The sequence below is a fragment of the Oryzias latipes genome, chromosome 16 (genome assembly GCF_053564925.1).
Source record: "Oryzias latipes strain Hd-rR chromosome 16, Olatipes_Hd-rR_3.1".
NCBI classification, from domain to species: Eukaryota; Metazoa; Chordata; class Actinopteri; order Beloniformes; family Adrianichthyidae; genus Oryzias; species Oryzias latipes.
In genome coordinates, this window is record NC_136252.1 from 19,400,120 (window position 1) to 19,413,065 (window position 12,946).

General features: G+C 43.1%; 1 protein-coding gene and 1 long non-coding RNA gene across 16 annotated transcripts in view; one reads left to right on the forward strand and one right to left on the reverse strand.

The window, feature by feature from the left end:
* The window catches only part of kif13a (kinesin family member 13A), a 37,065-nt gene that overhangs the window by 8,595 nt on the left and 15,524 nt on the right, over window positions 1-12,946 (reverse strand). For 9 of the 15 annotated variants that reach the window (XM_078932809.1, XM_078932808.1, XM_078932804.1 and 6 more), the window contains exons 6-30: window positions 12,089-12,269; window positions 10,411-10,498; window positions 9,745-9,879; window positions 9,548-9,660; window positions 9,345-9,456; window positions 9,043-9,255; window positions 8,863-8,973; window positions 8,649-8,783; window positions 7,594-7,724; window positions 7,292-7,378; window positions 7,039-7,214; window positions 6,724-6,949; window positions 6,410-6,572; window positions 6,143-6,286; window positions 5,923-6,072; window positions 3,717-3,881; window positions 3,459-3,632; window positions 3,225-3,376; window positions 3,024-3,156; window positions 2,792-2,938; window positions 2,514-2,546; window positions 1,249-1,348; window positions 1,044-1,170; window positions 917-972; window positions 718-842 (exon numbers count right to left, since the gene is read on the reverse strand). In XM_078932809.1, the coding sequence (XP_078788935.1) occupies window positions 718-842; window positions 917-972; window positions 1,044-1,170; window positions 1,249-1,348; window positions 2,514-2,546; window positions 2,792-2,938; window positions 3,024-3,156; window positions 3,225-3,376; window positions 3,459-3,632; window positions 3,717-3,881; window positions 5,923-6,072; window positions 6,143-6,286; window positions 6,410-6,572; window positions 6,724-6,949; window positions 7,039-7,214; window positions 7,292-7,378; window positions 7,594-7,724; window positions 8,649-8,783; window positions 8,863-8,973; window positions 9,043-9,255; window positions 9,345-9,456; window positions 9,548-9,660; window positions 9,745-9,879; window positions 10,411-10,498; window positions 12,089-12,269 (3,377 nt within the window). The remainder of the gene's footprint in view (window positions 1-717; window positions 843-916; window positions 973-1,043; window positions 1,171-1,248; window positions 1,349-2,513; window positions 2,547-2,791; window positions 2,939-3,023; window positions 3,157-3,224; window positions 3,377-3,458; window positions 3,633-3,716; window positions 3,882-5,922; window positions 6,073-6,142; window positions 6,287-6,409; window positions 6,573-6,723; window positions 6,950-7,038; window positions 7,215-7,291; window positions 7,379-7,593; window positions 7,725-8,648; window positions 8,784-8,862; window positions 8,974-9,042; window positions 9,256-9,344; window positions 9,457-9,547; window positions 9,661-9,744; window positions 9,880-10,410; window positions 10,499-12,088; window positions 12,270-12,946) is intronic. The other 6 variants (XM_078932807.1, XM_078932806.1, XM_078932805.1 and 3 more) reach the window with 1 other exon arrangement.
* LOC110016651 (uncharacterized) lies at window positions 1,045-1,668 on the forward strand. The gene is made up of 3 exons (XR_002291966.2): window positions 1,045-1,183; window positions 1,286-1,376; window positions 1,538-1,668. It is a non-coding gene; the product is annotated as an uncharacterized LOC110016651 (long non-coding RNA).

A 12,946-nucleotide genomic window follows, 5' to 3' on the forward strand; every position in this document is an offset into this window, starting at 1 on the left:
TTGACCCTAATTTTTTTATGCGAGATTACGACTATTTTCGTAAATTTTTTAACCTTTTTTTCCACAATATAACAACTTTATTCTCGTAAAATTATTACTTTTTTCTCATAATTTGACGACTTTACTCTCATAAATGGATTTTTCTGGTAGTCGTAATACTCTGTCGTAGGACGATGGTATGCGTTGTTGGTTCTTCGTTTCTTCCTTCACTGGTGTCTGTCACATTTATTTACAATAAACCTTTTTCACTGGGCAGATTTGTGACGGACCTGTCTAGATTTGTGAAAGTGAGAGAATTGTGACACGAGAGCAGGGCTCAAAAACCCAGATTTCTAGGCAGAATTTTTCAAGTCATTTGCAACTTGAGAGACATAAGAAATAGTTTAAGAGCAATAAAGTTTAACTTTTGGTTGAAGATGTTAACCTGTAAAGGATGGAGAGGTAGTACCATTCTGCACAACAATACAGTGTCCTACATTTAGGTAATTCTTTATTTTCTCTTCTTATTTCCAAACTGCCTCGTGCGGTTTCTGTGCTTTTTTGTGGCTCAATAATTTACTGAAAATTGAACCTTCCAGAGGAAATTATCCTAAAGGCTCAACCAACTGAATTCTTAATTTCAACCTTCAACTTCAAACAGCATTTTTGGTGCATTTTTTTTTTTTTTAAACAATGTTCTCTTTTTGGCCACATAAGGGCAGTAAAGTTCTGGCTCACCTCCTCGTCACTGTGCCTGATGATGGGCAGATAGAAGAACTGACTGCCGTGCTCTTTGGGCAGGATGGAGTTAACGCCGGCGGCGTGTGGCCCGGTCAGCTGCTCGTTCACGGTCAGATTATCCGCTGGGGGCACAAAGGTGTTTTTTTTAAGTGCTTGCATAGCAGAACCCTCGAATGAAAGCATCCATGTAACTCACCATTTAAATCCAGGAAGAGGACGGGAATGTGGGCTTCCATCCCTGCAGCCGGGTTCCTTTATGCAGATGAAGAAAGTTAGATTGGAGCAAACAAAGGACTATGAAAAAAGTATTTTTTTTTCCTTACCAGTCTGCAGGAGCTCCAGGGATGCCACTTCCAGGTGTGGGTACCAGCACTGCATTCCTCTCCTCAGTCAGCCCAACCCACTGCTCCACCAGCCGAGCTTCCCGCTCCATGTCCTCCTCAGACTTTTCTGGGTGCGAGCGGTGAGGGAACGGAACGTTTTGATCTCAAACGCTGATCATGTTCTTTCAACTGTCAACACACTTACCATGTTTGTTAATGATTTTCTTGATTTGCTCATCAAGATACTCGCGGCGTTTGATAAGGGCGTCTGACCAGCGCTCTCTAATGCAGTTGAGATCCTCCTCCTGGAAGCAGACAGACGCTGGAATCAAGGTCAGCCGGATGAGTGAGAAAGATGGTGGTGCAGAGAAGTGCTCGCAGGGAGGTTTGAGTGTTTATGAAGCTCAATATCCTAACTAAATCCCACTCTTTTGGTGTATTGTTTATTGTATCTCTCTTTCTATCGCTTATCTGTTTATGTGGTCTCCCGCTAGCTTACAGCCCCTCACACCCCCAACCTAACATCACCGGAAGCAACAAAAATGGCGAGCAATGTTTGAGCTATCCAGCCATACAGTTTTAAGCCAGATGCCAGCTCAGACGAGGAAAACAAAGGCGTACGTGGATTTAGTCGTCTTCGAGTGGCTGCATCAGAACAGAGCGGAGCAGGGAGCTTTTGGCCCGCCAATTGTAGCTTCTATGTAATGACTATAAGCTTTTTTCAACGCCATTGTTTTCGTCTGCTCCTGATTCACAACAACTCAAATAAAAAATGTTCACAAATGCAGTTTTGAGCTTAATTTTCGTAGATATATCCATCATCAGAGAAAAACACAAAAATCACTTTTTAATCGAAGTGAGTCTTTAATAACATAGAGCAGGTTATCTTCTCCACAACCAAACTTGGTAAAAAAGGATAATAATCAAAGCTTCAACTGACCGGGCAGTAAAGTGACCAATCCTGGAAACATACAAGAGCAAAAAGTCTCAACCCTTAATAACACACACTCACACAGTCACACACTCAGATACAACTGTAGCTTCCCAAGTTCTTACCTGAGAGAACCACAGACAGCAGATACCCCCCCCACACACACACACACACCCCACTGCACTCAACAGGCCCTAAATCCAACCGCACAATGCTTTTGAAAGCTGCAAAGGGTTCACCATGCAGAGTGCTGGGAAATCATGCAGCCATGCAGTGGCGTTGAAATGATGTCAGCTGTGATGAGCAAACGGCAGCATGAATAAGAAAGCCGGGCAGACGTGCTGCGCCGACTGGGGGGGACTGCCACAGCAGGGCTGGGGTGGTTGAGAACTACAAGTGTGCATCGGTTTCAATAAAAACACTTTCTTTAGTCAGCAGACTTTTTGCCACGAATACAAGGTGTTGTGAAAAAACACAGTCAGTGGGTTTCCTTCATGCTGCAAGGGGGGGGGGGCAACAGCAGGAGACTTAGAGGGTACCTGATAACTATCCATATCGTCTTCCACCTCTCTCTGGTAGGAGAGAAGACACTTGGTCAAATGTGAAGAAACCAGTTCAAAAGAGGCAAGACCCTTCGACTGATCCAAAGAAATCTTTAATGTATTTTAGTTCAGAAAAGTCACCTAAGATGAAACCCAAGAGCTGCTAAACATTAGTTGGCTGAAACAACTTAGTGCTGCGAAAAATAAATATTGCTCATCTCATTGAAATGTCTTTGGGTAATGTGTAAAGGCTGCACAGGGTGCATGTTACAGACCTGGTAGCTGTCGAGGGGCCTCTGTAGTTTGGTGCAGCGAGCAGAAACACAGCCAATAGAAACAGACAGCACAGCCTCCACCAGCAGAGGCAGAGTGCCCGAGTTCTGGACTGGCTTCACACACACCTGTAGCCTCCTGGAGTGACCCTGCTCTCAAAAACAGCATTTCATTGCCAGCGGTTAGTGTAGGCTGGCAGGTTTGAGCAGAACAGTGTCTGGGTTTTTCTCTGACCTGTCGGAGCTGAAACACTCCTCCCGTGCTGATGTCTTTAGCAGGTTGCAGCTCCACAGAGGTGTATTCGCCCTGCTCATTCAGCTCCTGAATGGAGGCCCACAGTTCGATTCTGCGGGACACTTCACTCCACCTTAAACATGAAAACACTCGGGTTAATGAAGTCACAGAGCAAGTACAGAGGTGTGAACAAATGCAGACCTGTCTCTGAGGGTCCGGGTTTTAGCCTCCAGTGCATCCAGCTCCCACAGTGGGCGTCCTTTCCCCGCACAGCGGTGGCCCCACACCTCTATAGCCAGCGCTCCATCTGATATAAACTCTAAGAACTCATCTGTTACGGGCACTACGTAATCCTGGATTAAAAGTCGATAAAAAGACGAAATGGGTTTGAAGGAAGGAGTTCAAGTCAAGCGAATACCGCCTCCCGTTTGTTACCTTGCAGTGATCAAACTGGACCGTGAACTGAGCATCCGGACTAAGAGGGGAGGGTCTGTCAGGGCTAACCATGGGAGGAACCACAATGGGCTCGCCATAATCCCAGAAAGTGTACTGACAGAAGACAAAATTGGAAAGGTTGAGCGGCAGCCCTGTGGCCTCCCTGATCCGCACCTACAGCAGCGACACAAGCACAGACGGGTTAAGGTTTCATCTCTTTCTGAAGTTTTTGACGCCAGGAGAAGAAGAAGTTCTCACCCTGCAGGTGAGCCTCTTGGCCATGACCACGATCTCTCCATTGGTGTCCATAACCTCATAGCAGCTGCTCTCACTGGAGTTCTCAGATGAGTCATCTCCTCCAGAGAGGCGCTCAGGGACGGCTCCACTAACTCGCATCAGCTCAGCGTGCAACCTGCCAGCTACCTGTTCACACAGCAGTCAAACACAGCCAGAATTTATTTACTTTATCAATTTGTGTAGAAGTTGGATATCTTCATAAACACCAAGGGTTTGATTAACCCTCCTGTTATGTTCTAGGTCAAATTGACCCATTTTGAAATTTAAAAATAAAACAAAAAATACTTCAAGCTATATTTCCACTTAGAAATTCCTCCTGCTTGGCTTATTTAGTATAATCAACATATTAAAATAAAAATACTTTAGCGACTTTATTTGTATTTCAAATCGAAACAAACATCAATTCTGGAGGGTTATGGTGAGGCGATACAGATAAAACATAAATGTCATATGCAATATATGCAACAATAAATGCAGCATTGATTTCTCTAAATGTATTGTCTATATTTAGCAATTCTTGAATTGAGGAAGTTTGAAAAAATAACTTTTGTATACTGTTATAATTAATTATAATACTTGTGTAGTTTTCCAGGCCAATTTTCTGTTAACTATTCAAAGTTTCTGTCCAGTCTCCAGTTTCTTGCATTTCTTTCTCCACAACTTCAAACTTTAGGGACTTTAGATTATAGGAACAAAATTTGAGTTGGTAAATAACCTCCTAACAGCCAGTGAATCATTAAGCTTTGAAAATATATTTGAAGAATTTCCACATCTATGGCTACGTTAACACTGCAGGGCTTAATGCTCAATTCCGATTTTTTGAAAGAATCCCATTTTTTTTCAAGGCCGTTTACAGTTCCAATTAAATGCGAACTTTTGTGATCTCCTGTGTGACCGTGAAATGACCCAGAAGTGACCCACATGCGCAGAAGAGTACTCAACGGTGAACGACGTCACTCGTTTGCGGAAGTAGCTAACATTAACAATGGATATCAACAACAGTGTTGTCAACAGCAGAGCTCTTTTTGCATTATTAAATTTATTTTTACAAAGGAGCAGCACAGTAACAATTTTCTCATTTTAAGAAGGGATTGGAGCCAGGATCGTCTGTACCCACTGTTGTGGAATGGGGATGTGTATGTGCTGGGGGCTGCGTTCGTGTGTGTGTGTGTGTAAGAGAGAGGAGAGAGCGCATGCAGCGCAGAGCAGGGAATGAGCTGGGCAGTGGGGGCACGCATTTATGTTCTGTGTTTAAGAGGTAGGAGAACAATAATAAAAAAAGGCTTCCCCCAGAATAAATGATATTGACTCTTGATTAACCTGCTCTGGAGAATCTGAGGGTCCGAACAGGGAAGAGAACCCAGGAGGAAAATCCGCCCTGGGTCCCCCGCGCTTCTGACCACTATTGGAAAGGGGGAAAAGTCTTTGCGGGAAAGGTTCAACACCACGCTCGGACATTCTTTTAAAAATCGCCCCGTTGCGATAAGAGCCCTGGAGTTTGGCCTGAATAGAGCTGTCACCCCAAATATTAATCAAATCGGGGACCTTGCTTCCCTTCCACTGACTGGTCTCTCAGCAGCATTGTCCACCATGATTGATGTTTATTTTCTCGTTCCCGCCTACTTCAACGCAGAATGATGACTTTTGTAGCATATCGATGACGTACAGGTCGGATTCATGTGGCCTGGCCGTTCAGACGGAGGTCGCATTTCAAAAGATCTGATACGCATCGGATTCAGGACCACATACCCAAGTGGCCTGGGTCGCATTTGAAAAGATCGGATCTGTGTCGTTCAGACTGTCATGAAAAGATCTGATACAGGTCGCATAGGGGCAAAAAAACAAACAAACATCGGAATTGGGTCGTTTCAGCCTGCAGTGTGAACATAACATAGTTTCCACATGAGTTTTACAGGGTAATAACTTCTACTTTTAAGGTAATTCTCTTTTTTGTTGATGTTCATTCATTCAGAAAGAACCGATAAGCAGCAGCTGGAATCTAATAATGTACTTCCCTGTGTAAAAAAGAAAAGTGGGATTTTTTTTTTTTTTGTGTACAATTTTTTACAACTTCTCGCTTGACGCAGACTCGTAAAAAATTATTTGATTTTGGAAACGAACATGAGAGCTGAGAACACCAGGTTGTGACAGAGTGGTGAGCCCTCACCTCTCCCTGTTGGCTGATGATGGGGACAGCATACTGAAGCTTCACATCATGGAAAAGGCACTCGAGAAAAATGTTGGCCACTCCGATCAGGTTGTGGTTCTCGTGCGCCTCATAGAACGGATCCGGCTGTTTACCATTTCCTTTGTAATGCTGGAGAAAAAAATTGGTAATTTTTATTTGGTGTTCCTTTATTTTCTTTCAAAGGTCTTCAGTGTCTAACCCTTTCTTCTGTGCCTTCTTTCCAGTCTCTGTAGTGGTCTCTCATGTCTATCAGCTTGTTCTCTAGTTTCTCAATGGTCCAGACCTGGGTCCCCTTCCCTTTCCTCCGCACCTGAATGGCTGGCTCGCTCACCATAGCTCCACGCTGAAAAGAAATCAAGTTTTTAAATATTTTTATTTGTAGTTCAGTGGCTTCCGCATTTAAAAAAAAAAAGAAAAAGAAAGGTTTAGATTTTATTTGTCATTTAATAAATGTGAGCAAGCCTACCTTGCGGTTGGCACTGAGGTTGGCAGCAGGAATCTGAAGAGTGACCTGATAGTCTGTGAGTTTGTTCATCTCCTCAGCCAAAAAGTTGGCTTCTCGCACCAAAGTGTTGGCTTTGACGACCTGCTCTCTGAGCCGAGACAGACTCTGACGAAAAAGCTCATCCCTGGTTCCCACACATGCAGGCAAACGGACACAGTCATGCATTACAAGGCAGGCATTCACTGAGGAGGATGAATACCTCTTTCATTGAATGTACATTCAATGAGGACTTGAAGATAGACTCATGGCGTGCATTAATAGTGTTTTCCTCTGACCTCTCCTCGGTCCACACCGGCATCTTGCCATGCGGTGTGTGTGTTGGGAAGGTCAGTCGCTCACTGCTGCTGCGATGATGCTGATGCTGCGGCATCTTTTCAGGAGAGAGCTGTTGCCGTAGCGACTCCAGCTCTCGCTCATACATGAGTCTTTGCTCCTCTAAAGCCATCCTCTTCTCCTCCAGGTACTGCTTCTCCAACACTTGGGCCACATTCTGCATGGGGTCTGCATAGGAGGGCACAGAGACATCTGCTATATTATATTACCAAGCGAACAAAAACGTGGCAACCCCCTGTCTGCTCACCACCACGTACCATTGTGTCCAAGAGTCTTCATCATGACCTCCATCTGGGCAAACTCGTAGCTGTAGTCTTGCTCAGAGGAGGCCTCGCTGGCTGTCTCCACATCTGCCTCAACAAAGCTCTCCCTGGGAGATGCTCTCTCCAACTCCTTCAAACGGTCCCGCCGCTTTCGTCTGGGCAGATTTATCCTACAGATCAGAGCGATATCTAGTCAGCACTTTCATGAAGTTTCAGCGACTGGCAGCAAAAATAAGAGGAGTTGTACCTGAAAAAGTGATTGTTTCCCCACAAAATACGGTCTCCGTGCCACAGGTGCACCGAGGAATCAATTATGGCACCATTCACACAAGTCCTGTGGAAAATACAGACAGATCTAATCTAATCTTCAGCTTTAAAAGAGGAAAACCGTCTGACTGAACATGAATTCTATTTTGGCAGACGGAAATAAACATAGTTTTGACATAGAAATCTATGAACCTAGATCAAAAGATTCCTCAGGAATGAGCTCATGGTGAGCTTTCAGAAGAAGTCGTCCATTGAGGACAGGCAGAAGAACAGACACCTCACCTGGCATTCCCAATGGATGTGAGAGTGACATCACCATCTGGGCAGAGATCCAGGATGCAATGCTCCGGCTGAATCCCGATCCCAAAGAGCTGGATGTCCTGAGACGTGTCTGCACCCACACGCGTGTGCTCCTGCAGAACAGCATGATAAAACATTTCAGACACATAAACATTTAAGCCTTTTCAGTCAGAAAATGTGGCACAAAACAGCCATCAACCTGTGAATATAACTATTCCCCATCTACAGGTGAGCCGAATCAAATGTAAAACTGAGCCACCGTGGACTGCTGAAAGTGCAGAGGAGGATTTTCTACCTTCAAGAGAATGTCCAGACTTTCATATTAGCACTCACTCCTCACGGTCCCTACAGAGCCCAGAGATTAGGCCTGTTGTTCTGCAGGATGCGTGGACTACTTCCTCACATGCCTCTGCTCTCACAGCACCTCCAAGGAGCTGTTCCAGGTGTGCACCCTCTGCTCTCCCACCACCATCTGAGTCACTGCAGCATGTGCTCACGTGCTGCAGGGCCTCAGTCAACGGTCAACACCGGTCATGAAAAGAAATATACTCCAGCAGAAAAAAAACGAATGGAGCAACTGGCAACCTTCCGTAAAGTTTGTGAGGAATGCACCAACCGGAGGAAACTAAGAAGTGTTCTAGATTCATCATCATCGGGGGTGAACATTTTCTCCCTATTTGTCCACTTCTTGTCTTTGTCCAAATAGAAATTTTAAAGAAAAAGTGTCATAAGACGTGTTGGAAAAATACATTTTCAAAATGTCAAATAACGAAGTTAGATTGCTTAATATACATAAACATTATGAGACAAATAAGGAGGTCACCACATTAACTTTCATAGTTGCTCCAAATATATAGAAATCAAAGTTAATTTATATTTTACATCCAGATAAATAAATAAAAATTATAAATAAACAAAAGGAAAAACCTTTAAAAATAAAATAAACTACATGAATAACCAAACTGTGTAACATGCTTTCCTGAACTGGAAAAACAAGCAGAGTAGAAACACTAGTTTAAAAACTTTAACGGTGTTACCTTCAGGTAGTAAACCAGTAGCTCATTCAGGGCAGGATCAGCATTCAGATTCACAAGGAAACACTTGTCTTCCCCCACTTTAATTCCAGAGGTTTCCAAGGAGATGCCCATGCTCTCCAGCTGCTTCTGCCGCTCCTGTTAAAGCAGGTTGTGACAGTAACTGCAAATAAAAGCCGCTCGGTAAGACTACAGCTTGTATGGGTCGTGCACGTACGGTGGCAATCTCCTCTGTTTTCCTCAGCTTCTCCTCCCATGTCACCGTCATCTCCTGAATGAGTTTCTCAGACTCTTCTAGTCTGTCCTTCAGCTCTGGAGCCTTCATAGACTGAGGGAGAAAATCGGTGTGAGAACTTGGGAGCTTTGTCAATCTGCGATGGTCCATCTGTCGTCTCACCTCGGCCTGGGAGAGCTGGACTCTGAGTTTCTCCACCTCCTCCCTGAGCTCTCTGATGATCCGAGCGTTGGGATCTTCATTCACAACTGCATGGTTGACAATTCTCTTGGCTCTGTCGGCGTAACGCAGCGTCGATAGCGTCTCCTCATAGTTATCAGCAGCTGGACTCACTGTGGCTATCATTGCTGTCTTACTGTTTCCTCCAAGGTTGTCCTATAAACACAAATAAAAAACATTAGCTAGTAACAACTATTATGATAACAAAAAGACAAATTTTAAAAATGTGGAATTTGAGGACAAACCTTCAAAAGCCACGTGAGAACTGAGTCTCTGTAAGGAACAAACTTGGGCTTCCCCTTTCCTGAAGACTGGTCAGCCAGAGCGGAGATCACACAGCCTAATGTGGTGAGAGACCTGGATCCATACAGAAGCCCCCCAAGGTGACCCAAAACACGTCACACGGTCAGGCTTCACCAGCAAACTTGACAACAAATCCAACACTTACTTGTTTATATTGCTGCCTTCTTTGAGCCGCTCTCCAGCAGCTCCCGTTTTGGAAACGCGTTCGCTTCCTGCCAGGTCAACCAAACTCATCTTACTCACTTTCTCCCCTGAATTCTGATCATCACAGACACAAGCAATTAATTACAGAAAAAGTGAAAATATCTTTCAAGAGAAAAAAAGAAACAAAAAAAGACTAACTCCAGACTGTAGATCAAAGAGCGTTTGTGTGACGATGATGCTGAAGACGGCGTGCGATCGGCTGCTTTCCTCGTTCATGTTGGTGGCTGCGACTGTGCGAGATTTGTTCCCCTCGGACATTAGCACCTCGATGTCCTGAAAGAATAAAGCAAAGCATAAAGAAAGAGGCCTTATGTTATTACGCGCTCTTACTTTTTAGGTTTTTATTAGCCTGAAACCACATAAATATAATCTGCTTAGTGTGTAGTTTTCTGAATACTGCACATGTGGGAGGTATCCACATGTGGCTGTGATTCATTTCATTTAAATAGGTCTCAGCAGGTTGTGGGAAATCCACTGGACTAAAATCAAGCGGAGCAGAGGAACAGGGTGGAGATGTTTTGCTTCAGCGAGGAAGGATCTGCCAAGGGTTGGTACATAAACTCCATGCAGCTCCATGACTGCAGCCGAACCGGGGAGGGGTCATGAAAGCTGTTGCACGAGGAACAACTTAACCTAAATATTCACTGTGACTTAAATCTGAGGGTTGACAGGGAGAGAAGCTGCTGTGTAAAGGGCCCTAACGGCTGTATGTTTTTAATTATTCCTGTGAGACACTTCAGTGTGAGGGAAAAGTGAGGCCGGCGTCATCCTTCCAGCTTAATGACAGACGAGTGACGGACACACCTCAAAGTTAGTCACAGCTAGCTGGGACAGACCATCCACATACGGACCCAGGACTTTGTGCTCACGGACTTTCAAAGACTGGCGGCTCCTTAAAACACAAAAGAAGGTGAAAGAAAGTTTTACAGTTTCTAACAAAATAACATATAATGTCTGACGTAATTACTAGCATGCAAGTATAGTGTGCTAACAATAGAGTTTGTCTTTTTTAAACTACTGCTACTCTCAAAAATTGTATTTTTAAAGAACAATACATGTTTTTTTCCCTTTTGAATACGAAAATATACATCAAAAGTCAAGAAAAAAACTTTAAGATTTGACATCATTGTTTTACACCACGATGCTAAAAACTTTTAAGGTCATTTGAAACCTGTATTTGCAAGAAAAGAACCACATTTCTGTATTCATATTAATCATTTTCTGTACTTTCTTTTTCATTTATGAGAAGAAAACAAAAGTGTCAAAAAATGTAATGTCAATGTGAACATGTTACTAAAGTGGCAATGCAGAGACTCCTTCAGGTTTATAAAAACTATGAGATAAATTACTATTTAATAGTCGTTGCACAAATTATTTTTTGTGCATTTCACTAAAAAGATTCCCAAAATGAATTAGGTGTTAGATAGACTATTCAGTTTAAGAATTCCAATAATGGAGTCATGATTCACTGAATCATTTTCCCAAAGGTTTCCAATCACTTTAGTACAAATAAATTGTTGTTTATATATTTCTGTTGTCTCATTATTTCTTTTATTTCAACAACGTTCCCTAAAAACCCTTTATTTAATAACATCCCAAGAAAATGTTTTTTTCTTTTTCTAAAAATATCTAGGACTTTTATTTTGGATTGTATTCTTTTTTTCTTTGTTGGTTACATTCTATCTCAAAAGGTTTCTCTGACGCTTTGTCTCTCCATAAATGTTATCAGTATAAAACGTGCTGTATAAATAAAGATGCTTTAAACTGGTTGAAAACCTCAACTGACAGGAACTTGATGAAAAAGAAATGAAGACCTGCAGAGCAGCTTAAACCACAGTTCTTTGCTGCTGACAGCTGAAACACCAATAAATCAGTTGATCTCTAGATGATGTAAAGAAGTTCACTTCAGACAGGAAGATTGTTCAGAGGAGAGAAGGTTTGCTGTGTCTGCAGCCACGGCAGAACTTCAGTCATACTAAGAACCCACCAAATTCAAAGCATTGCTGATGCTTAGTAACCCAGGCAGGAACACAAGAGCAAGAATCTCTCAGGGAAGAAAGAGTGGTTGTTCTCCAAAGTGAAGGTAGCGGCATCTGCAGCACACAGAGGCCTGCAGTGTATCCTCTCTCTTGGACCGTGCTTGCAGGCGGCCGCGACTGCTCTCCTGCTCCCAGCCTCACTAGCAGATGTCCCTGAAACATGCCCATACCCACTCTGTCCGCCAAACCCACATCAGACCACAGAGGCGAAGAATGCAACAGTGTCGGAGGATGATGCTGGCTGCCGCCGCTGCTGCAGGAAATGACTGGGTAGCGCTTCCTACTCAGACTATTCAAGCTACTACACCCAATCCTGACTGCAGTGAAGCACAAAGAGCCGACAGGTCACCGATTCTGTTCAACTGAGTGACTGAATGATCCTGAATGTGTCAGAGAATCCTACCAGCATGTCAAGAGCACCAAACCGCCCGCACACGACTCACCCTTTGGGATCCAGCAGGTCCCGGACTTTTTCATTGTAGATCTCCATGTAGGACACCTCTACCTTGAAAGTGTGGGACTCGTTTGCCTCTTTGTGGACCCTCTCAAACAAACAGCAGCACAGTCGGGGGATCAAACCTGGATGCTCTCCATTACCCATCATGGAAAAGGACTTGCCTGAACCTGGACGCAAAAACAGAGTTGACATGAGCAGAACTACTCTAACAAAATACTCAGGACCGCCTCAACTCAGACTAAACCTAGTCCTCTAATTAGATTAATAATGTATTCCCAACCCCATGGATCTTCTTGCATCAAGATGTCTGCAGGATGGAGAAGTTACAGACCTGCCAGTAGGTTTCTGGAAAACAAGCACTTGTCTGCTAGTTTCTAAGTACGATCAGAATAGATGATTACTTTTATTTACAGTTTATAGTTACAAGTTAGAAATCAAAATAAGTCTATTAATTCATAATAAATCGATCTTGACTTAGAAAATCAATATAGAATTCTATAAATTAATTGATTTAAAATGTGAGAATTCATCATGTCATTAATGAAAGTATCCACCTTTCTTTTGGCTTATATCTATAGACATGATCAAGTGTTTTTAAATAACTAAAAAACATACATTTTAAGAGTGGTTTGAGCATAAATCAACATATAATCCAATAGAATCAGAAACTGAATTAAACCATGGACTTCAAATCCGGTTTGGCAGAGAAAGCCAGCTCTAAAAACAAGACTAATGAACTCACATGTACCGTAGCTTGAAAGTGTTAGAGTTATGGCTTTTTGGTTTATTTGTGCTGATAGAAAGAACAAAATGATGGAAACAACTTTCAGGTCTGAAACTAAAT